This window comes from Schistocerca gregaria, chromosome 2 (genome assembly GCF_023897955.1).
Source record: "Schistocerca gregaria isolate iqSchGreg1 chromosome 2, iqSchGreg1.2, whole genome shotgun sequence".
In the NCBI taxonomy this organism is placed as follows: Eukaryota; Metazoa; Arthropoda; class Insecta; order Orthoptera; family Acrididae; genus Schistocerca; species Schistocerca gregaria.
This window is the reverse complement of record NC_064921.1, coordinates 882742992-882769063: the sequence shown is the minus strand read 5'-3', so window position 1 is coordinate 882769063 and position 26072 is coordinate 882742992. Positions and strand designations below refer to the sequence as shown.

Sequence of the window (26072 nt, the reverse complement as noted above, 5' to 3'; positions counted from 1 at the left end):
TCATTAGAATCGATAGAATCATTGCAGTTGTCCCAGAAATGAAAGCTGGCATTCCTATGGAGAGCAGGCAACATGTTGTGATTTTTGGTGCCTGTTTGTTTGTCTGCTACTAATGAACCATTTGTTTAGAGGATGACTATTTTCCTGTCTGTCTTCCACCTTTTTGCTGTGGATGCCCTTTTTATTATATCTGAAGATTAGTACAGCACTGGTTACGTTTTTTTCAGATAGATTCGCTGTGAGGAAGATCTCAATTGTGTCTGATGATGCCCGGACCTTGCAACGTTCCCCCAGTCCTCCAAAAAACAAGGTGTCTGACATATTGTTTATAACCAATTTGGTACGGCCTTTCACAGTTCACCAACTGAAGGAATTGCTTGCAAGGACTGGCACTATTGTTGAAGATGGCTTCTGGATTGATAAAATTAAATCAAAATGTTTTGTGCAGGTAATATTGTGTTCCTTTGATGCCTAATCTCATTAGTGTTCTCATCTTTCTTGCTTTAAGTGGGCAGTTTTGCAAACATTAAAGGATTTAAATTCTGTTTGCATTTGTTGTTTGCTGAGAGTAGTGTGTACAAGTGACCTCCAGAGTGTCAGCCTAATTATGGTTGTTTATTGCCACTAGTACATAGTGTGTTCAAACATAGATAGCGATAAAGCATTTGACATTGAATTTAGCAGCTCAGAAAGTGTCCTAGAATTTCATGTTATGTCATTGGACTAGGAAAGTGATTAATTGTTCATCAGATTATTAGTGCTCACAGATGCTCACTACTGATTTATATACAGTCAATACCGTTCATAGTGACATCCCTTGTAGCAATGTATTGCCCATAACAGCAAAATCTGATGTCCTGTCTAAATCCTACGTAAGCACTCTATTTAAATGTTGCTTAGTACGACTCGCTTATTGTGACTTACCTTATAAAACAAATTATTTTTTACTACATTTTCTGAGAAATATGTTGGCTATAACATCCAATGTTCATTTTTGTTTGTCACATATTTGGGAATTACTAACAAGAATGTAATGCTTATTTTCAAAATCTTGTTTTCTGTAGAATGTTGGTTTCAAATGAGGTATTAAAACAAATAACTCATCAAAAGCGAAATGCGTCTGCACACCTTAAATACAAAAAGCAAACAAAAATGACCAATTATCTGAAGCAGAATGGTATAATGTACTATATGTTACTTTATTGCATTTTTAAAGTTAAAGCAACTGCTTAAAAAATTAAATACAAATTGTCTTGCTGTGATGGAGAAAACGAAAAAATTAAATTCCAGTGGTGGTAATTTTTTTTAAGTAAAGAAGTAGAATTACTCTTGTTTTGTCCTTATCTGTATTAGATACTTCCAATGAATTAGGTACAGTACATCACTTTTTACAAAATTTTGAAGAGAAACACAGGAGAAACTGTAGGCCTTTGTGTAATTATGTATAGAATACTGCCTTTTCATTTTGGGGCTCATCATTAATGTTTGTAATACAGTAACTAGAATGGAGTTTGTGACATTGGCCTGCTATATTTCTTCATTGATTGTCCTCGGTGTCGACGTACTTGTGTTGCTACACTGGGTGAAAAATGGGGTTTGTAATTTCGACACTGACTACTGTAAATAATGTAGCTGACAGGTGCACAGTTGTTTCACAGTTCTTTACTTAAACTGTTCACAACCCCCCAATAATACACAGTTATATGGCCAGTGTACTATTGTTTAACTTTCGATAAGCCCCATTAATAGGTTGTAGGCAAACATGCACATACTGCTGCAATAGTTTACTGTTGAACATCTACGAGCAGAAAAAAAAGCCTAACAACATAGTTTAATCTTTCAAATAAATTGCGGTACGTATTAAACAGACACTGTCACTGTTTTAAAACATGGAATAATTGTGTTATACTTATTTCACAGTTAAGATGATGCCTAGTTGTTGATCTAACCAACACAGGTTTCTTTTCTGAAAGTCGGCCATGGACTGACTGTCTCAGGACCAAAAATTGGGCCCTTATATATCCTTGCAGTAATAGGTACTAAAACTACACATTGTTCGAAGTTAAATTAACTGAATACATCGAAAAATTTGTTCTTTTTAGCATTTTCTTCTACTACAAGAGTTAGGCTGAATTATTTGTTTAAATTGTGAAATTAACAAATATTGTTACACAAACAATACTTGTGACAAAACTGTTAAATAGTTTTGAATTAATTAATAGCTGGCTTCGCTAACACGTTTTCGAATAGAGCCAAATAGATCCTTTAAGCATACAATTAATTGTTCCTCCTAATGTTTACAATTATTATAGAATTGATATTTGTTTATAAGTCAGCAGTAGAATTTAAGTTACAAAAAAATACTGCTTTCACCCGGTAGTGAAAGATATTAACTAGGAATAGTCAAAATAAATTAGAAAATCACCTACATACATAAAACTAAGCACGAAATTAGATCTAGTGTTATATTCTTTATAACTGAGGGCAAATCTTTCTCTTTTATGAAAATGCAGATTATACTCACGCATGTTAATGGTAATTAGTCGGACATGGAAAAATGAATTTTAAGGAGACAGATAGCAAAACAAGAGAAGTAAAAATATCCCCGCTTGCTTCATCACAAATTCACGTCTGTTATACTATGAAACACTTACAGTAAGTTTTAAACATGCTCAACATTTGCCTCATTCATTATTCAAGAACATGCTTGATGTTATTGAATAAGTTACATAGTTGCTATTTTCTTCATGTATTGGAAGATTTTTACATTTTACTAGCATTTTCTTGCTGTATGCAGTGCATAAACATCAGAAAAATTTCTCTTCAATCCCTTTCCACAAATACTTTTTGGACTGTTACTCTATGGCAGCCTGAAACTTACAGATATGCAAATTTTTATCAAAAAACAAAGCAAAATCACAGTTCGTGCTACCACCGTCTATAATGACTGTAAACCGTCGGTCCCTTTGACACCATTATAACTGGTTTCAGGTTTATATATTCAGCTGTGTTGCTGCCAGCCACTCAAAGATTTCCGTTCACAAACTAACTTGCAGTTACTCTGCAGAGAAAATTTCTGAATGCAGGAGCTATGGTGAATAAAATATTATAGCAAATTTTTGACAGTTTTTGTGTGTTTGATTATTCAGTACTCTTTAAAACATCATAACACTCTGTTAGCATTGTGATTTGTTTGATGTCAGTTATTTATTTATGGGAGTGACATTTTTGAACAACAAAAAGTTCATTATTTGTATAAGGTCATTTGCAAAATCATATAATTATACAAAGATGTGAACTTAGGTGTCTTGCAAATTATGAGGAAGGTTGGATTTGCTAATGAGATGTTGTTTGTTACATAGTACGAAACAGAGGACCAAGCAAGGGAGACACGGCATGCGCTCCATGGTATAAGGTGGCCTGTCTCCAATCCAAAACAGTTGTGTGTAGATTTTGGACGAAGAGAAGATATGGAAGCAGCAAAGGCAGCGGGTGAAACTGACAGTGTTGCGCGCAAGACAGATCCGCTACAGGTGGAAAGAGTGCCTCCAGTCTCTCTGCCTGTGCAAGGCGGAAATATTCCACTTGTTGAGAACTGGGTTGCATCTCAGCAGCAGCGTGAAAAAGAACGAGACAGAGAACGTGATAGGGAGAGGGACAGGGGTCGAGTTAAGGAAAGGGGAGCTGCACCGCCAGAACAGAGGACACAGAAGGTGAGTTGTTTTGAAACTTCATTCCGCACAGATGCTAAGAGGGGCGGTTACCTTAAAAACAACTCTGCTTATATGTACCAAGGTAGCTGATGTATTTTTTCTGCTTAAAAATTACTACCTATACCTCCATAAAACTGAGTTTAAATGCCTTGCTCACTAATAAGTTCTCTACAAGTTAATCAAGGCAGAGTCCACACTAAACTTCTTCATTTCTGCAATGAAAACTTTCCAAAAGGTGGTACTATATCAAAATGAAACAGCTGAGTTTTTGCAGAAGCTCCAAATATTATTTTTTATGTTAAGGGAAACTATATTTTCAAAAATTACTTACTACTTCGAGGTGTCAATGCATGTTTAGTGGAGCTAATTTTTCAGTAGTTGCAGGGGCAACAGTCTGGATGATTAACTGATCTGGCCCTGTAACACTAACCAAAAGGCCTTGCTGTTTTGTTACTGCGAACGGCTGAAAGCAAGGGGAAACTACAGCCGTAATTTTTCCCGAGGGCATGCAGCTTTACTGTATGATTACCCTCTTGGGTAAAATATTCCGGAGGTAAAATAGTCCCCCATTTGGATCTCGGGGTGGGGACTACTCAGGAGGACATCATTATCAAGAGAGAGAAAACTGGCATTCTACTGATCGGAGCGTGGAATTATCAGATCCCTTAATCGGGCAGTTAGGTTAGAAAATTGAAAAAGGGAAATGGATAGGTTAAAGTTAGATATAGTGGGAATTAGTGAAGTTCGGTGGCAGGAGGAACAAGACTTCTGGTCAGGTGAATACGGGGTTATAAATACAAAATCAAATAACAGCAATGCAGGGGTAGGTTTAATAATGAATAGGAAAATAGGAATGCGGGTAAGCTAGTACAAACAGCATGGTGAACGCATTATTGTGGCCAAGATAGATACGAAGCCCACACCTACTACAGTAGTACAAGTTTATATGCCAACTAGCTCTGCAGATGACGAAGAAATTGAAGAAATGTATGATGAGATAAAAGAAATTATTCAGGTAGTGAAGGGAGATGAAAATTTGATAGTCATGGGTGACTGGAATTCGACAGTGGGAAAAGGGAGAGAAGGAAACATAGTAGGTGAATATGGATTGAGGCTAAGAAATGAAAGAGGAAGCCGTCTGGTAGAGTTTTGCACAGAGCATAACTTAATTATAGCTAACACTTGGTTCAAGAATCGTAAAAGAAGGTTGTATACATGGAAGAATCCTGGAGATACTAAAAGGTATCAGATAGATTATATAATGGTAAGACAGAGATTTAGGAACCAGGTTTTAAATTGTGGCACATTTCCAGGGGCAGATGTGGACTCTGACCACAACTGTACATTAAAACTGAAGAAACTGCAAAAAGGAGGGAACTTAAGGAGATATGACCTGGATAAACTGAAAGAACCAGAGGTTGTACAGTGTTTCAGGGAGAGCATAAGGGAACAATTGACAGGAATGGGGGAAAGAAATACAGTAGAAGAAGAATGGGTAGCTCTGAGGGATGAAGTAGTGAAGGTAGCAAAGGATCAAGTAGGTAAAAAGACGTGGGCTAGTAGAAATCCTTGGGTAACAGAAGAAATATTGAATTTAGTTGATGAAAGGAGAAAATGTAAAAATGCAGTAAATGAAGCAGGCAAAAAGGTATACAAACGTTTCAAAAATGAGATCAACAGGAAGTGCAATATGGCTAAGCAGGCATGGCTAGAGGACAAATGTAAGGATGTAGAGGCTTATCTCACTTGGGGTAAGATAGATACAGCCTACAGGAAAATTAAAGAGACCTTTGGAGAAAAGAGAGCCACTTGTATGAATCTCAAGAGCTCAGATGGAAACCCAGTTTTAAGCAAAGAGGGGAAAGCAGAAACGTGGAAGGAGTATATAGAGGGTCTATACAAGAGCGATGTACTTGAGGGCAATATTATGGAAATGGAAGAGGATGTAGATGAAGATGAAATGGGAGATGCGATACTGCGTGAAGAGTTTGACAGAGCACTGAAAGACCTGAGTCGAAACAAGGCCCCGGGAGTAGACAACATTCCATTAGAACTACTGACAGCCTTGGGAGAGCCAGTCCTGACAAAACTCTACCATCTGGTGAGCAAAATGTATGAGACAGGCGAAATACCCTCAGACTTCAAGAAGAATATAATAATTCCAATCCCAAAGAAAGCAGGTGTTGACAGATGTGAAAATTACCGAGCTATCAGTTTAATAGGTCACAGCTGCAAAATACTAACGCGAATTATTTACAGACGAATGGAAAAACTGGTAGAAGCTGACCTCGGGGAAGATGAGTTTGGATTTCGTAGAAATGTTGGAACACGCGAGGCAATACTGACCTTACGACTTATTTTAGAAGGAAGGTTAAGGAAAGGCAAACCTATGTCTCTAGCATTTGTAGACTTAGAGAAAGCTTTTGACAATGTTGACTGGAATACTCTCTTTCAAATTTTAAAGGTGGCAGGGGTAAAATACAGGGAGCGAAAGGCTATTTACAATTTGTACAGAAACCAGATGGCAGTTAATAAGAGTCGAGGGGCATGAAAGGGAAGCAGTGGTTAGGAAGGGAGTGAGACATTGTAATTCTGTCAGAGACGGCAAAGGACTTGGAAGAGCAGTTGAAAGGAATGGACAGTGTCTTGAAAGGAGGGTATAAGATGAACATCAACAAAAGCAAAACAAGGATAATGGAATGTAGTCTAATTAAATCAGGTGATGCTGAGGGAATTAGATTAGGAAATGAGACCCTTAAAGTAGTAAAGGAGTTTTGCTATTTGGGGAGCAAAATAACTGATGATGGTCGAAGTAGAGAGAATATAAAAAGCCTGGCAATGGCAAGGAAAGCGTTTCTGAACAAGAGAAATTTGTTAACATCAAGTATGGATTTAAGTGTCAGGAAGTCGTTTCTGAAAGTATTTGTATGGAGTGTAGCCATGTATGGAAGTGAAACATGGACTATAAATAGTTTGGACAAGAAGAGAATAGAAGCTTTTGAAATGTGGTGCTACAGAAGAATGTTGAAGATTAGGTGGGTAGATCACGTAAGTAATGAGGAGGTATTGAATAGGATTGGGGAGAAGAGAAGTTTGTGGCACAACTTGACTAGAAGAAGGGATCGGTTGGTAGGACATGTCCTGAGCCATCAAGGGATCACAAATTTAGCATTGGAGGGCAGTGTGAAGGGTAAAAATCGTAGAGGGAGACCAAGAGATGAATACACTAAGTTTGCACAGGATAGATTAGCAAGGAGAGCTGCATCAAACCAGTCTTAGGACTGAAGACCACAACAACAATTGTAATATCTGCCCAGTGAACAACAACCTATTATAAATACGATAAATGAGTTGTGATGTGCTGAATAGTTGATAAAGTAGTCCTGCACCACTCAGAAACAGTTGTCCAGATCTGCAGTTCATGTATGCATTATGGAAGTTGGGTGTAGTACAGGAACACTGTTACGGAACCTTATACATTGAGAGTTGGGAGCATATTATGCCCCTAGGAACATTGTCAAACTTGATTTTGTTGGTCCAGGTGTTGTGTGGGGAGGTGTAATGTTGCAAGAACATACTGTCCTCCAAATCTTGGAACACAGTCATCTTACCAATCAGTGTTGTTGTTACCTTGTACTCCTTCCCGATGTGCATTGTGTCGGGTGTATATGGCCCTGACTTCATTTATGTGGATGTCATAGTGTGACCGTATCAAGCTGCACAGATTGGAGGAGCTCTTGGTACGAGAGAATATTCGGTGAATGGTCTGGTCTGTCTGTTCCCCCAACTGGAATCTCATCAAGCACGTTTGCATTGCGATGCGCTTGGAAGATGTATTGCAGCATGTCCACATGCAACAATTACCATCCACCACTTACCAACAATGCTGGCAGTGACACATCGTGCAAAAGTTACTTGTGTCGTGAAGTTTTGCATACAAGTGCACTTGAACCATTAATTACAGAAATTATAACCTCAAAAATGTTTTATGTTTTACATAGTCAGACATTCTGCACACGAAGCAGAAATATTTATCAGCAATTATGGGAAGGATAGATTGCTATTCACTGTAAAGGTGACACAATTTGCAAACAGGCACAACAAAAAGACTGTTACACATTAAGCCTGTGGCCAAAGCCTTCATAAGAAAAGAAACCCCCTTTCGTATTCACACAAGTAAGCACACCTCACATACACAGGGCCACTATCTATGGGTGCTCTCGCTAGACTACTGTCAAGATCAATTTAATCCTTATATAATGAATTTGTTAATGTTGCCTTACTTCCTTATCAAATTTGTCTCTTCCCTCCCCCCCCCCCCCCACACACACACACTCTGTCTCTCTCTCTCTCTCTCTCTCTCTCTCTCTCTCTCTCTCTCTCTCTCTCTCTCTCTCTCTCTCTCTCTCTTTCCCCCCCCCCCCCCCTCTCCCTCCACATTTCTTCCTCCCTTCCTTTCTGTCCATCTCCTCCTTTCCCCCCTCTGTATTTGTTTCCTCCCCCGCCTTCTTCACTTCCACCTCTCTCTAACCTTGAGACCTTGTTTATTATAACTGCAAGTAAAACCTTGATTGGCAGTTGAAGCTGCTTGAAAGTGAATGGGAAAGTGGTTGGTATCATTTTGTATACAGTATATGACAAAGAGGTCTCCAGCTTCTGGATCTGTGATGAAAACCGCTTCCATGACAGTATTTTGCGAAGTTTTAATTTGTGAAATGGTAGGACTGCAATGTTTAGGATGATTTTCTGTAGTCATATTCTAGTCGTAAGACAATGAGTCATAAGAACTACTTTCGGGTCATTCCCTGTCAAAACACACAATAACTCAAGGATTTGTAACCTTCTATCTCATATTTTCACAAAACTTTGCACATTTGCTTATACTGGAACATAGGAACATCTGCAAAATCTTTTCAGTCTCGGACTACAACTTTATTTTAAATTTAATTGAATTTTTAATGTAGGGATATTCTGATAATGGGGCGGCTCTGCAATAATGTCAATGCAAAGTGGTACTTATCTACATTAATGCCCATAACGGGGGTGTTTATAAAGCTTTTGATTTTGGGGGATTTTTTCCTTTTTTTCCCAGTAGTTAAGGCATAATGTTAACAGTACTGGGTTATTTGAAGTAGTAAAGTTACAAAGAAAGTTTTGAAAAAAATATTAAAGTATGTCAGTTTGTGATTTCAGCAAAATTGCGAGCATGTGGCAAAATGCTTATATCTCATTTCTCCAACCTGCTGGGAAGCTAATTTTGGTCTTAAATAATCCCCTAGATTGTAAGCTTTTTAATAAAATAAAAATTTTGATGGGTCTTTTGCTAATTGACACACACACACACACACACACACACACACACCTGAAATCAAAATACATTTTGCTGTGATGGAAATGGTCATTTTAAGTAAGTTCGCCCACTCACTGGCTCAGGTGCAAGGGTATCAAATTTGCATATCTAAAAAGTATAACTCATTCTAGCCAGACAAGTTAACGTTAAGTGTGAAAATGTATTTCCTTTCATTTGACTAATTCCGTAATTTTTTAAAGACATATTATTATTTGTGTGTTCAGCCAGTCACCTACTCACAGTGATTTAAAAAAGTGTTCTTAGACAACAGTAGCTTGTTTGAAACCTTTATATGCATGAAAACAATGCAGCAATTGCTGAAATTCATTGTTGAGAATAACTGGCATGCAACAGTTAGTCTATTCGGCCTCAGTTGCTCTTTGCCTTTTTGTTTGTGGTGGGGCCCTATCATTCCACGTGTATAAAGTATGTTTTAAGTGAATAGAACTCAGTTAATTACAGTGGAAAATGTGAATTGATGCACGGTTGTAAAGTGTCATTTGACAACCTATACCTTAGTAAAAACTCTTCAAAATATAGAGAATGGAGCGAAGAGCAACAAGATTTTATTTTACTGCAAACCAATATAAGCTTTCCACGAGATCACAAAAGTGCTACTATATGTGGACATTACAGATACTATTACTTAAAATTTTTGAAAGTATTTAGAGAACTTCTTGTAATCCTTTCGAAAAACACAGGCAAACAGTTGAAAAATCTTTGAGGTCAGTTTGCTTGTGTTTGTGTAAAACATTAAGTGCTAAAAGACTCTATGTAAAATGAGGCCAGAAACTGTGCACAACATGTCGTAAAATTTGCGAACAGAAAACTGACATCAGTGATAAAAAAGAAAGTGATACGGATAACCCGAAGGTGTGACATTTCACGAATCAGTACTAAAAAGTCAAAACATTTGAGGATGCTGATAACACTTTACATGGTTTGAGGTGCTTTCCTTTAAAACTTCACTCCATTTCAAATCACAGCAAGGCTTCATATGACAAAAGTAAGCTAGAAAAAGTGAAGCATGTTTTGGAAAGGAAAGTGTATTGGGCATTAGATTGCAGTATTGAAGATTCTGACTGTAGAGAAACAAAAACTAATGATGAAATTGTTAAGAAAGCTAAAGATTTTGATGCTGAGATATTGTTGATGAAAGGAAAAGCAGCTAGTGTGAGAGTTCCTGAAAAAATTCAAATTTTAACTTTAGCTTCACCCTCTTGGTCAAAAGAAAATGTAATTCAAAATCAAATGTTATTGAGTTGTTGTTCAACGTGCAAGGAAACTGAAAACAGAAATGGGTATTTTATCCATTTTTAAATCAAAAAGCAGGAAAGTTCTTCGTGATGTGGTGGTAAAGATTGTCACGAACTGTACTCTGGTTTTAAATGGGAGAAACCAAACGTTAACATAGGTCTCTCTAAATGGTTTTTCCCTAAAACTGAAGTGTATTTTAGCTGCTGCTGCTGGCACTCATTCAGTTTGGTGTGTGTGTGTGTGTGTGTGTGTGTGTGTGTGTGTGTGTGTGTGTGTGTGTGTAGGTAGGTAGGTAGGTAGTATCCACCAAAACGTAAAACTGCTTTTGGATGCGAAACACATGGAAGAAACATACAAAGAACGTATAAAGTTTCTTGTACATGACTCTGAAAACTATGACTGCATGCTTATTCACTGTGATAATTGTCCCATTGTCGACGGGCTGTCAGAACTATTAAAACAGAAATTAGCTTACAAAGATACTGATGATGAAATTGAGTTCAGCCAGTGGATAAACACAGGTCATCGAGCAGTATTAGCAAAGCAGTCTGCAGCTGTTGGTGAATAATACGTAGACTTGTTGGTAACAAAATTACAGGCACTTAAACCACACTCGTTTACATCTAAGTGTCAGTCAACATCTTTGAAAAAACTGAAAGAAAGTCTTAACTCTGGAAAAAGCAATTCTGTTAATGGACTTTGCTGAAAACTACAGTTTTGTAATTCTCAATTTCTTTCAGAATTACCACTGGACAAGAATCAGCTGTAAATCCCACCTGTGTGTATTTGTGGTAAATGAAGAAAGTAAATTGGTAATGGTGAACCACTGCTTTATAAGTGATGATATGGAACAGGATGTAGAATTTGTAAATGATGTCCAGAAAGAAATGGTTAAGTGACTGGCAGAGCATTACCCACAAGTGAAGGAAGTGGATTATTTTGCTGATGGATGCCCTGCTCAGTATAAAAATATAAAAAGCTTTAAAAATTTGAGCACACAAACGATTTTTCAATTGATGCTGAGCATTACTTTTTTGCTACTAGCCACGGTAAATCCATGTACAATGGTTTGGGAAAAACTATGAAACATATATTGAGAAGAGCTAGTTTTCGACTAGCAGATGATGCACAAATAACATGTGCGTCTGCTGTTTACAATTTCTGCAAAGCTAATATTGACAAATGTTTTTTTCACCTCTAAGGGAAAGTCGATGTATATTTCCTTCACAAGAACCTCGAAGAGATTTTCAACAATCTGCACAATACCTGGTACCACGAATTTTCACCATTACAAACCATTTTCTTGTGATTCTTTAGGGATTAGAAAATTAACTTCTTCTGAAAAGTCCTCCTTCGTTTTTTCATTCAATGTAAATGCCCACAATGGACATGCCTTAGTCAGAAATGGTTGTGAGGAAGATGATGTTTAACTACTTTTTTCTCCACCCACATGGACCAGCAGTGTCATTCTTTTGGCCTAAGAAGGAAGACTTGTTTTGTGCCTTTGAAAAGCATTTTATGTGCTATTGGTGTACCTGAATCAACATTATTAGGCAGAATGTATTACTTTAATAGAATATAATTTGTCACAATGGATTAAAAACAGTGATGCTCTTAAGAAGTTTCATTGATAGTTTCAGGATCTTCACTGCTGAACGTGTTCATTTTAAATTAACATTAGTGTGGCTGAATAATCATTGTTTTAAGATTGTAATTTGACACCCTAAATAAAATTAACCCGTGTAATGAAAATGTTTCAATGAAATTTATAACTTTGGGCCCGTTACTTTCATGAGGCAGCCTTACTATAGGTTGTCAGTGTTCATAATCTGATTTGAATGATTTTCTGGACAATGATGGGATATATGTTAAATGATCATCCAGTATCTATCAAAACTCAGAGGGCTTTTTCTATAATTTTTGTTTGTACCACAACAGCTTAAGTTGATTTTCTATATTCCTATAATTCAAGAATAGGCGTTAATTTTTTCATCTTTGTGACATCTGGGGAAATATGACAGTGATGTGTTGAAAATAAGATACTTTCTGTTGTTATTTTCATTGCTTTACTTCAGACAAAAGTAATAATAACAAGCTTCAGTTGCGGCATTTATGTTTGTAAAAAAAATCCCCCCCCCCCCCCCCCCTCCTCAAACTACATTAAGTGTGTCGAGAAATTTTGCATAGACTATTGTAGCTGTGGGTGTCAGGTATTGCTATTTCAGGTTTATTTGTGTGTCCATTTGTAGAAAACCAATTAATAATTTTATTTTATTACAATGTGTACTGACTTGGGGATTATTTTAAGACTTTCCCACCAGGTTGGAAAACTGGAAAACTGTGATTATAGTATTTTTGAATGTGTCTGTACTTTTGCGGAAATTGGAAAGTTACACACACACTTTTTTTTTTTTTTTTTTTTTTTTTTTTTTTTTTTTTTTTTTTTTTTTTTGTGTGTGTGTGTGTGTGTGTGTGTGTGTGTGTGTGTGTGTGTGTGTGTGTGTGTGTGTGTGTGTGTGTGTGTGTGTAACTTTACTGCTTAAATAATTAAATGTCTGTTAACTATGTGCATCTCTTACATTACGAAAAAAATTCCAAATCAAAAGCTTCATAAACACCTGAATTATGGCCATTTATGCTGAGAATTTCCATTTTGCATTGACATTCTTGCAGAGCCCAGTTATCAGAATATCACATTTAAATTTGGATATATATATATAAAAAAAGTTGTAGCCTGAGAGCAAAAAAGATTCTGCCCAAATTCTTATGTTATAAGTATAAGCAAAGTTTCATGAACATCCGAGATGATGGGTAACATGACCTGTGTGATTTGACGTTCTATTGTAGTTAAAACTGACTGAAAAAGTACCGTATTTACTCGAATCTAAGCCGCACTTTTTTTCTGGTTTTTGTAATCCAAAAAACCGCCTGCAGCTTAGAATCAAGTGCAAAGTAAGCGGAAGTTCTGAAAAATATCTGTAGGTGCCGCCACAACTAACTTCTGCTGTCGAAGATATGTAGCGCTACACAGGCATGCTTTGCAGGCACAAAGATAAATACTGGTGCCAAAACCTCTGCGTCAGTAAATAAATTTTAAAAAAAATTAGAAGACGAGATTTTTTCTCCGCCCCGAGTTTCGACCACTGCATTTTCATACATTACCAAACGAAGTAGATACAAATTCTGTATTATTCATCTTCGAAAGTAGCAGCATTTCAATGTACTACGAAAATCTGACTGACAAGACTGTTTGGGATGTTTGTCAATCTGGCCAACTCTACGTTCTGAATTTTTTCCTACCTGTGAGAAGAGATGGTTGCTAATAGGAATTTTTATGATTTGTGAATCACATGCAGTATTCTCTTCACCATAAGAATTATACTAATATAAACATTTTGCCTTGTATTCTTTCGTGTTAGCTGCTATCTCATTTAAATCCTGTCTACCTAATAAACTACAAAACTAGAGTGAGACAACAGCAAACACGGAAGAATATACATATCATGTCATGTTTATATTCGTATTATCCTTATGCCTAATAGTGGTACAGTCAGAAATGAAGCACGGCAGTTGACTATATTTTTAAATCTAAGATGACTCTAATTTCTGTGCAGAATGTAACGTATTAGAGGCGTCTACAAAGATTATCAGAGAAAAATTTTCGCTAAACTCTCGTTCAGAACATCATCTATCATACGCAGTCTATTATTTGGTTCTTGTTGATCATTATCAAAGAAAGCATTAGAGTAACAACAAATAGCAGTCTCTTGCCACTGTTTCGCTAATGAGACGATTCCTCTTTTTTAAAGCAGCGGTAGCGCGCACAAAAGCAAGGCATACCGCTGGTCCTAAACACTCATTATCAGAATGCAACAAAAAATGCATGACACAGTACAGTAGTGCATTTCCAGCTTAGAGTGACACGTAAACATCTATAACAAAAGGAACGGCACTTATCAGATCAATGAAAAATAAGCAATCAATTCAAACCAAACAAAGCACGTGAAAAAGGAAGGGTACCCATATAAATACGGACGGAGCACCTGATGCATTGCAATGGCTACCTGGTAAAGTGTAACTGCTAAGCTTACAACTCGAACAAAAATATTGTAGCTATATCGTCATTCATTCGGCCTAAATTGTCTCTCATATTACAATGGACCAACTTTGTTTCGATCTGGAGGTGCGGCCTAAAACTTTTCTCTGCCCTTGAATTTCAAGACTCAAATTTCAGGTGCGGCTTAGATTATATATAAGAAACTTCCACATGGGAAAAATATATTAAAAATAAAGATTCCTAGACTTACCAAGCGCGAAAGCGCCGGTAGATAGGCACAATGAATAAAACACGCACACACAATTTCGAGCTTTCGCAACCGGCGGTTGCTTCGTCAGGAAAGAGGGAAGGAAAAGGAAAGATGAAAGGATGTGGGTTTTAAGGGAGAGGGTAAGGAGTCATTCCAATCCCGGGAGCGGAAAGACTTACTTTAGGGGGAAAAAAGGATAGGTATATACTCCACACACACACACACACACACACACACACACATCCATACACAGACACAAGCAGAGAGCATTGGAAACTATGCAACAGGAAGGTAGTATGATGTGAGCTGGGGTTGTATTAGTGATGGGTGAAAAAACAAAAAATGGCATCAAGAAATAATCTGTAATCACCAAGCATTTTGCAGCCGAAAAGCGAAGCATTCAGACCTCAAAAAATAGGCTTTGTGATTTTGTAGATGAGAAGCGACAATACAGGTAAGTGGTGACTAGCAACATTTGCCAACTTACAGCAGTGGCTTTAGCCAAAGAAATAGGCATAAGAGTTTCAGAGCTAGCTGGGGCTGGCCATCAAGATCTTTCAATAAAAATGGATTAGGCTTCCAGAGGCAAACTACCATCACTCAACGGCTTGCTGGGCATTATCTGAAAAAGCAGTTAATTTTCATTCCTACATGATAAATTTGTACCGTGAAAATTCCTATGTATTATCACATATTGTTAAAATGAACCAAATGCGAGTCTATTTTGAGATACCACTTAACAAGACCATGAACAGGAAAGGGAAATCCAGTGTCACAATACAAACTGGCAGCAATGAAAATCAAAGGCGTACAGTGATGGTGAATGTAATTGTCAGTGAATGAAAACTACCACCTTACATGATACTTTAAAGGAAAAAAAAATTACTCTGTAAATATCGGTGAAAGGCATACTGGTGAGAGTGAATCTGAAAGGATGGATAGACGGTGATCTTGTGGATGACTGGGTGATGCACAATCGGCAATGTCACCCTGGTGTGCTGCTGAACGAATATGATATGTTGGTCCTGGGCAGTTTCCATGGACATATAATTGAGGAAGTGTGAGAAAGTTACAGAAAAGGAAAACTGACTTGGTCATTATCCCTAGAGGCCTAACACCTGTCCTGCAACCACTTGATGTGTGTGTTTAAATCGACCATTCGAAGCTGCATTTAAACAGCAGTGTACACAATGGAGAGCTGATGGAAACTACAAGTTCATACCAGGTGGAAAATTCAAGTGGCTGGATTTGTCTCAGGTTTGTGTTTGGGTGAAATGTGCTTGGGACTCCTTTCTGCTACCACTTGCACAAAAATTCTTCAAAAAAATTTGGTTTTACAATTTCACTTGACAGAAGCAAGGACGACACTCTATGGGGAGGTGTCGACGACAACGATCATTGTTCTGCTAGTGATGACAAAAGTGAATAAAATCATTACATAAGTATTTTTTTTTAAATAAAACACAAAGTCCTCCCTCCCCCTTAAAATAATGGTGCATGGATTATACGTGGATATACAGTATTTTAAAATAATATGTAGCCTGTGTCCAGCCAAGCATTTATTAGAGTATTATGCAAATATTTGAAGTATGTGGGTCATGAACGTTTCGAGATTTTTGCTAATAAAGTTTGCCTCTGTGTGTGTGTGTTTGTGTGTGTGTGTGTGTGTGTGTGTGTGTGTGTGTGTGTGTGTGTGTGTGTGTGTGTAACATTACAGTGCCTCCTCCAGCTTTAACAGTCCCCTGCTGAGATACAAAGTCCATGGATTCACGAGGTTGTCTCTGTACCTGTACATGTCCATCCGCTTGATACAATTTGAAACGAGACTTGTCCGACGAGGCAACATGTTTTCAGTCATCAACAGTCCAATGTCTGTGTTGACGGGCCCAGGCTATGTGTACAGCTTTGTGTCATGCAGTCATCAAGGGTTCATGAGTGGATCTTTGGCTCCCAAAGCCCATATTGATGTTTCATTGAATGGTTCGCACACTGACACATGTTGATGGCCCACCATTGAAACCTGCAGCAGTTTGCTGAAGGGTTTCACATCTGTTATGTTGAACCATTCTCTTCAGTCGTCATTGGTCACATTCTTGCAGGATCTTTTTCTGGCTGCAGCACTGTCAGAGATTTGGTGTTTTACCTGATTCCTGATATTCACGGTACACTCAAAAAATGGTCGTACAGTAAATTCCCCACTTCATCACTACCTCAAAATTTCTGTTTTCCATCACTCGTGCAACGACTATAACGCGATGCTCAAACTCACTTAGAACTTGATAACTTAAAATTGTAGCAGCAGTAACCAGTCTAACAACAGCGCCCTACACTTACCATATATAGGTGTTGCCGACTGCAGTGCCATATTCTGTCAGTTCACATGTGTCTGTACTTGAATACGCATACCTATACCAGTTTCTTTGGCACTTAAGTCTAGATTCCTTGACTGTGGAAATCAATTGGGTTTTTAAGTGAAGAACTCTTCGAGCCATGTTCAGAATGCATTTTCATCTGGAAAGGAAGTTCCTTGAAGGTTGTTCACTGGAGAGTGGAATAGCTGAAAATCTAGGACGCAAAATCAGGTGAAAAAGGGGGATGCAGAATGACTTCACAACCTGGCTCCTGTACACAGTTTTTTGTCAGTCTAGCACAATGCGGACGAGCTTTATTGTAGAGCAACATCACTTCACGCAGTCTCTCTAGTCATCCTTCTTGGATTGCACCTGCAAGACATCTCAGTTGTTGATAGTAAAATGCCAGCAGTGATGGTTATGGTTCGGGTAAGCAATTCATAGTACACCACACCATCACTGTTTCCCCCAGCTGCATAAATATTATCTTAGGTGGATGCGCACCCGTCTTTGTACGGGAAGTTGCTGCTTTGTTTGGGCTCAGCAATTCCTTTCTTTTCGTTATGATAGCGTAGAGACACCATTCCTCATCATCAGAAACGTTTTAGGATTGGTATGGTTAGTGTTGCTCATGAGCCAGTTGATGTTAAGAAAGCAGAGATACAGTCCTAGTTCAGTATTAATAGTGTTCTGCCAAATTTATTCAAAAGAAAACTATCTGTCATAAGAAAAGTTAATGTTAGTCTTCAGTGAGACAAATTTTACACGCACGGCCGCACGAATATACACCAAAATAAAAACTTTCTTAATGATCCATTTTTGTAACTTCTATTTCATTATAGTATCTTAAAATTTTGTGTTCTAGACCTGGACACTCAGGCTAGACGTAAATTTTGGCAAATCTGAAGCCACGTATAGCTTATTTGCTGTTGTGTGTGTGTGTGTGTGTGTGTGTGTGTGTGTGTGTGTGTGTAAACTTACACTTACAAGTGGAATCTTTCATTTATTAAGCACTCTATAAACATTAAATGTTATTTCAGGTTCCTCCTGCTGTTAGAGAGTGGGATCTTGGTAAGATCGGGCAAATGTCTCCTGAAAGAGATAGCAGATCGGAAGAAAGAACCAAAGACAGAGAACGAAAATCTCGCAAAGATAAGCCACATAGGAGCAGGAGCACATCTCCTTCTGATATATCTGGTAGATTGACCTTTTTAATTATGTAGTGGATCAGGCTATGCATTTCAGTTTGTGATGTGGATGACTGTGTAGAAACTAACTTGAATTTTCATGATTTGCAGCTAGAAAAAGTAAGAAAAAAGAGGATGATGCACCAGCAAAACTTTTGGACGATTTGTTCAGGAAGACAAAAACAGCACCATGTATATATTGGCTTCCTCTTACTGCAGAACAGGTTGGTAATGTCTTTTTTTAAATGTGTCCTCATCATCTTATAGGGCTGGAGGTAAATAGTTTTTAAATGTCAACCGAGGTTTCAGTTAGTTAAGAAAAGCAAGAAACAGCCAGTACTTCCACAATTCTTCATATAGAGTAAAACAAAAATAACCATTCGTAGTGATTTCTCACATGTGCATAGTCACAGTGATGTGTCGGCGACAATAAGCTTGTAATTGTTGATTGGTTTTTTCAAAAATCTACATTGTTGTACTAACCTACCACAGTGTCACGTGCACTATCTGATCAGAAATATCCGGACATCCCTATGTAATGTGGAATTGACCATTAGCTGTCTTGAGGCAGGCCCACCAGTATAAAAATTGGCAGGCAGTATTGTGTTGTCAGTAGAGAAGAAGTAACGGCAAAAGGGGTCAGCCAGGAGAGTTCAATGATGAGCTTTGAGTAGTCATTGTGAGTCACCCGAGTAACAGGTCTGTTAGTAACATTTAAACTCTTCTAAAATTGCCTAAGTTTACCGACAGTGATGTGATTATGAAGTGAAGTGGAACATGAAGGAACAACCACAGTTAAATAAATGCCCATTGGCCGAGCAGCTCCTCATAAGTCACACATTTCTGTAGTCAGCATTAAGCGACACTGATGCGATGTAAAGATTAATGTCATTGAACAGTGGATCGCTGGAAAAAACGTTATTTGGAGTGATGAATCGCACTATACTGTGTGACAACCTGGTTGAATGGTTCAGGTTTGCCAAATACCTGCCATTGTGTAATGTCAGCAACGAAGTATGGGTGAGGTGGAGTTACAGAATGGGGTTATTTTTCATGGTTAATGTGTGGATCCCTGTTATGCTTAAGAAAATCCTAAATGCAGAAGCAAATGAAAACATTTGACAGCATTGTGTACTGCGTATGGTAGTGAAACTGTTCAGAAACAATGGCTGATAGCATCAGCGTGACAGTGTGCCCTGCAGTCCTGAAATGACTGGCCTGCACAGAGTACCAACCACTTTGCTCCAGACCCAAGTGTCTAGCATCACTGCCTTCTGTGGTTTGCACCCTTGAGGAAGAATGGGCTTCCATTCCTCCACAGACATTCCGGAACTTCGCTGAAAGTGTCCCCAGCAGAGTTCCAGGTGTTAGAAGTGAAGGAGGGACATAACCCACATTAATGTCCAATAATAGGTGTCTGGTTGTTTAGGATCAGGTAATGTATAAACATGATATACCAGAAATACACTTTGTGGCATTTTAATCATGTGGTACATTATGTATCAACATCTTTAATGTCTATTTATTACATTCAGTTTGTACATTTGTTCCAGTTTAAGCTGTTAAAAATAAAATAAGCCTTTATGTTGAATTATCCTCATTTTCTCCTAATGTAATTTACGTTGATTGATCTGTGAATTGAATTGTATGGGAAAATAGGTCTTGTGTACAGAGTATTTTTTCTTTGGTTTGTCCTAGTTGTGCTTGCATCATGGATATATTGTGTAGTGTGTCCTTCCTTAATGCCCGTCTTTTCCCCAGAAAATATATCAGGATTTATTGTGTCATTTGTTTAATCATTTCATCACATCACATAAATTGAACTAAAACTACTTGTACACTATTTCATAGTAGTATTACTGTAAAACAAAAAAACACCTAAAAATAAATATTTGTCATCAGAGAATGTTTCTAATACCAGGAGAAAAATTCATGGAATCTGTGGAACAGTCAGAATTGTTTCTCTGACGTCTCTTTAATTTAATGTTTTCAAGTTGCCCTTCACTCTGACAGGAAAACTACTGTTTCACATTATTTCTAGGTTGCTTGTGCTGTTCTTCGTGTCAGTTATTGGCAATATTTAAAATATATGGATATTTTTCATGTGGCCTTTTTTGCGCAAGCAAATGATAATTTTAGAAAAATTGAACAGATAAGGCACAACTATGCAGTTCCTTCTCCTTTTAATGTCTGGTGCAAACTTGGGGTGTTAAAAGTTTAACGTGTGTGTCTGTCAGTGGCATCGTAGCTCCCAAATGGAAGCTCCGATTTCAATGCAATTGAAATCGGAGCATGCTATCACATCGCTGTTGAGGTACAGAATCGTGTGTCAATGGGAAGAAGTGCGGCTGGAACTGATGGCAATAAACTGCATCTAGTTAAGTCCAGAACTAGGCCATGTTGTATCTTCTTCCAGCCACGCAGGCGGGGTGAAGTCCTTCTGTAGCAAGACACAGTTCTGTCAGTGGGCACAACAGCAAATCCTCACTAACCCAAACTTCTTTCCAATGTTTTATTTACCGATGAATGTTCCTTCTCAAAGGACAGGTAAATATAAGGAAGCGAGGGGACACTCCTGTGTGTGGCCCCTCCCCTCCCCCCCCCCCCCCCTTTTTTTTAAGATGGTCAGCCAGTCACATCTCCATCTAGTTATTTTAGCTCTTATTCTGCATTACGTGTGTTTTCATAACAGTTTTAATACATTTCAGGGATTTTACAAAACCTTAATGGATGTCAGATAATGTGCTTGTCGGGTGACCATGAATGAGGTTGGGAGAATGAGTGTAGTTTCGTAGGTTTAGTTTTCAGTGATGAAATTTTTAGCCTAGTAGAAGCTGTGCCTGTTTTTCACACAGTGCTTTGTACAGGTTGTCCCATTTATCTTGACCACCATAACTAACTGTTTGTCCAGATGCAAATTAAAAAAAATTTCAAGCAAATGTTCTTTAGCCGTCAGGGGGACATCAATCAGCATGATTGCCTTCATTATAGTTTTTTACAAAGATATGAACAGCGGTATGACTTTTTTAAATGGCACCCTGTATTTTTTATTGAAAAGGTCTTGCAAGCTGAAGTTAATAAAAAAAATAATAATGCAATGTCGTCAAATTAAAGGAAATGAGATACCGGTAACATTCGAACATAAAGAAATGAAACGTGGATGATAATCAATGGCGACAAGAAGTGAATAAAAGTTTTTGAAATTTACTATAGAAAGATATTACAGATTCAGGGTTGGTTGCACATGCATTATCTCCAGTGGCTATCGAGAGCACTTGTTTTGGCCTAATTGTCTGGAGGTTGTGCCTCTGGTAAGTAGTAGTGCTGACAGCTGCTTTATTGTCAGACATTGTTCTTTAACAAAAAGTTAAGATGTTCCAGCTTGGATTTCAGTTGGTCATACCCAAGTTCTTGGCTCTTCCCCCCCCCCCCCCCCTCCCCCAATAAAGTGTGTGTTATTACAATGTAAACGTTTAGAGAGAGAGAGAGAGAGAGGGATAGAAAAAGTGAGTCAGTTTTTTTAGAGGGAAGATTTAAATTCATATTTGATGTCTCAAGTGTTTTTACTTTATAAAAGAAAATTACCAGCATGATGATACAGAGCTGCATAGTAACATAAACATAAATATTGGTTTCTGTATATGTTTGGAAAATATTATGCAAAAAAACTGTGCACAGAGTTGTTTGTCACTAAACATTCTAAATCATAGAAATTAAAATCTTCGACTGTATACTTCCACGCAAATGTTGTGCTACACAGTGGTGTACAGTAAATTCCTTATTTCACCAAATTTGTTGCTAACTGAATTTGGATTTCTTATGCTAGTCATTTCCTAAAGGATATTCCTCAACACTAGATATTTAAAAATTGAATCCAACCTACTGAAAACTGGTAACTCAAACTCTCTTAAATTATTTTATACAATATCTTCAGAATAGCATGTGTTGACCAAAACCTCATTAGAGTTCATTTCACATACAGTGAAAAACTTTTCCTCCATTTGATAGAAGAGGGCACTACAGTCTCACAATTTAGTACCGCATTTACCTTAGTATATGATGGACCTGAGTATAAGACAACCCCCTTTTTTTTAAGAGGCTCCTAGGGAAAAATTTATTACCGTCATGTTTTGACTAATCAAGATTACGAACTGTTTTATTGACAAAGTGCACACATCAAAAAAAGTTTGGCATCACTTCAGTTCCGAGAGTTCCGGAACCTGTACAGAAAATTTGAAAGAGACATAAACATAAACATCATTTCCGTCCTTTTTATTGCTCATGAAAACCATACATTGCATGTTGTATCATCATACAGTGAGACCTTCTGAGGTGGTGGCCCAGATTGTTATAATACCCGGTTGCACGTCCTCTTGCATTAATGCATCCCTGTATTCGTCGTGGCATACGATCCATAAGTTCATCAAGGCACTGTTGGTCCAGATTGTCCCTTTCCTCAAACGCGATTTGGCATAGATCCCTCAAGAGTGGTTGGTGGGTCACACTATTCATAAACAGCCCTTTTCATTCTATCCCAGGCACAATGATCGAAGCATAAGAAATGAATTAAAATTTGTGCTGCGGCCGGGATTCGAACCCGGGTCTTCTTACTTGCTAGGCAGAAATGCTAACCGTTACACCACTGCAGTACAATGGTCAACATTGTTGCATGAACTACCCAAGTTGAGTGCCTTTCCCTCTTCTGCTTCGATCATTATCGTGAAGAGACCGAAATGTCTCAGGGAAACATTTAATTATAAGATCTATAATATCTCCTATGGTACAGGACTTTCCCATTACATCCAACGCTGCGGTGCTATTCCAATATCGGAGAGCCCTGCCAGTAGTGACAGTGTAAGGGAAAATAAGCAGAAGATAGGTTGCACTATCGGTCGGAGGATGGGATTCACATATCGTACAGCCGTTACGGCACTTTCCATGACCACCAGCGGCATATGTCGGCCCCACATAATCTACCTCAAAACAACAGGGAACCTCTACCTTGCTGTACATACTGGAAATTGTGTCTAAGGCGTTCACCCTGACAAAGTTGCCTCGGAACACATCTCTGACTATTGTCTGGTTGAAGGCAGATGCGACACTCATCGGTGAAGAGAACTGTCAATCCTGAGCAGTCCATTTGGCATGTTGTTGAGCCCATCTGTACCGCACTGCTGTGTGTCGTGGTTGCAAAGATGGACCTCGCCATTTACATCGGGAGTGAAGTTGCGCATCATGCAGCCTATTGTGCATAGTTTGAGTCATAACACGATGTCCTATGGCTCCACAAAAAGCCTTATTCAACATGGTGGCATTGCTGTCAGGGTTCCTTCAAGCCATAATGCGTAGGTAATGGTTATCCACTGCAGTAGTAGTCCTTGGGTGGCCTGAGCGAGGCATGTCATCAACAGTTTCTGTCGCTCTGTATCTCCTCCATGTCCGAACAACATCACTTCGAGATGCCTGGACACTTCCCTTGTTGAGAGCCCTTCCTGGTACAAAGTAGAAATGTGGACACAATCGAACCGTCTAGGCATGGTTGAACTACAGACAACATGAGCTGTGTACCTCCTTCCTGATAGAATGACTGGGACGGATTGGTTGTCGGACCCCCTCCGTCTAATAGGTGCTGCTCCTGCATGGTTGTTTACATCTTTGGATTGGTTGAATGACATCTCTGAACAGTCAAAGGGACTGCGTCTATGATAAGACATCCACAGTCAACATCTTATCATCAGGAGTACTGGGAACCGGGGTGCTGAAAACTTTTTTTGATGTGCATACCTGCCTAAAGCGTTAGCATTATACTTATTCTAAACTCAGATCAATTATTGATTGCCTTCATTTTTGTAATGCAAGGAGAAATAAAATAAACAAAAGACATAGTGTACATTAATTTTTATCTTCACAACCTATTTTGCTTACTAATCCAGTCGTCCAAAGTGCCACTACTGCTGTGAAATTTATATATATCATTGTTCTCGCAAATATTTGGCTGTGATTTCTGAGGTTGTGGTTACAGTGGAGCCGGAGGACACAGCTGTTTTTTTGCCAAATACATGTCACATTTCACTTTTATCCTTATGTGAAAATGATACAGTGTTTCTTGCTTACAAACATGTTGCCTGCCCATCGTCTGTGTAGAACCAACAGCGTACACTCCTCCTTTCATTCCCATCATACCTCAGTCAGCGTTGACAGCAGTGCTGCAGGAAAGACGTTAAGTACGCCACTGACCCCTATGTAAACTTTTACTATATCTTGCAGAAAAGCATACTGTTGTTGTGTATTTGTCTAATTTTAAATTAAGGCAAACTGCAGTTTAAACATGGCAAATGTTCATAAAAAGCCAAAGTACGCACTGTAGATTCCCTTTGCTGAAAAAGCATCATAAATGTTTGGATATGATATCCACACATGTATGAGAACTTTTATTGAAAGCCTGTTCAAATACAATGACAGTTTATAAGATCATAGGATTTGATGCTATTTCCTCTAGTGTTTCACAAAATTTTCAAATTTTAAGCAGAGCAGTAGATTGTTGTGGTGGGTAGTTCATAGTTTCTTGTGTATTCCTTGCACTGCGAATAAAATGTCACGTGGTTGTTCGAGCTACGTCAATACTGTATCAATTGCTTCAGCATATAGGGAAGTTACGATGCTGTTTGAGTGCGAGTATCATTTGCCCGACCTACCCTTCGAAACTCTTCAAAATATACCTGCATGTGACACCAGTATAGCCAAAGTTTCATTAGTAAATGTAAAATGACCCCTATATGAATCTATTAAACAACCGAAATATGTTTGACTCGGCAGCAATAGTTTAATCTGTGAATATAAGACGACCCTGTGTTTTTCAACTGATTGTTTTGGGAAAAGCCTCATCTTATAATAAATACGGTACATGGTATACAATCTCAGTTGCACTTCACAATTTATTGACAACCAATTTTGGAAGGCGCTTCTAGCCATTTTGCATTTATTACGTTTCATGAATTTTAAAACGGCTACTTTGCTTCATGCAAAATCAAACGTGGAAAATCCAGGATGGAATGTAACAGTGTTATGAAAAGGATAGTTGCTACTGACCATATAGTGGAGATTGAGTCGCGACTCAGCATTTCCTCTATATGGGGAGTAGCAACTATCCTTTTCATAATTTTGTTACTTTTCTTCATGTGCCTTAATACATTTAGGCCACTTGAGGTGATAATAGCCTATTATTAATGGGAAGTATACGTTGCAATGACCACTGTGTTAATTCGTAGCAAATGTTATGTTCATTGTAGTGTATATCCGTAAAGGGCAGAAAAATATCCTCTTGCGTCAAAGATAGCACAATTTGTAGGACACTGCCCATAGAAGGTGAGGATGACAGTTCTAATCCAGATCTGGCACACTGTTTAAACTTGTCTCACGTCCGTTAGGCTTCTCCTTTTCTTTTGCCTCTTTAATCGTAGACACAGTAAGATCTTCACTTCCTTTCTATGAGATGAGAGCAGTGTAATGCAGGAGAGTTGTGTGCAGTGTTGCCACATTTTGGGAATTAAGTAGATTTCACTGTGCAACCAATACTAATCATTATGTTCTGATATTCAATTTTGACTCAAGTCTAGTCTGTTTTTTCTTGTTGTTGCAGTTGCTGTTTAGAAGTTCCCATCGTACACACACTGTTGTCAGTCTGACATCCTGATAAAAAAAAATTACAAAATCCGTGTCAGATATCAAGATAGCATACTCTCATCTCCAGATGGATACTAGGTGGTACATGAGCATATTTACAGACAGAACTTTTATGACCTTTCAGTATGCCTATGTGCTACCTAGCATTCACCTCTTACTAACTTCTTTAGTTAGAATCTGTTTCTTTTGAATTTTTTGTTGCACTAGACTCTACAATATTGAGT

General features: G+C 38.2%; 1 protein-coding gene across 5 annotated transcripts in view; it reads left to right on the top strand.

The window, feature by feature from the left end:
- Window positions 1-26072, top strand: part of LOC126335298 (apoptotic chromatin condensation inducer in the nucleus-like) — an 85404-nt gene that overhangs the window by 56459 nt on the left and 2873 nt on the right. For all 5 annotated transcript variants that reach the window (XR_007564852.1, XR_007564851.1, XM_049998402.1 and 2 more), the window contains 4 exons: window positions 228-448; window positions 3363-3713; window positions 18019-18175; window positions 18277-18389. Coding sequence is in view for 3 of the 5 variants with exons in the window: in XM_049998402.1 (XP_049854359.1) it covers window positions 228-448; window positions 3363-3713; window positions 18019-18175; window positions 18277-18389 (842 nt within the window). In the remaining 2 variants the exon portion in view is untranslated. The remainder of the gene's footprint in view (window positions 1-227; window positions 449-3362; window positions 3714-18018; window positions 18176-18276; window positions 18390-26072) is intronic.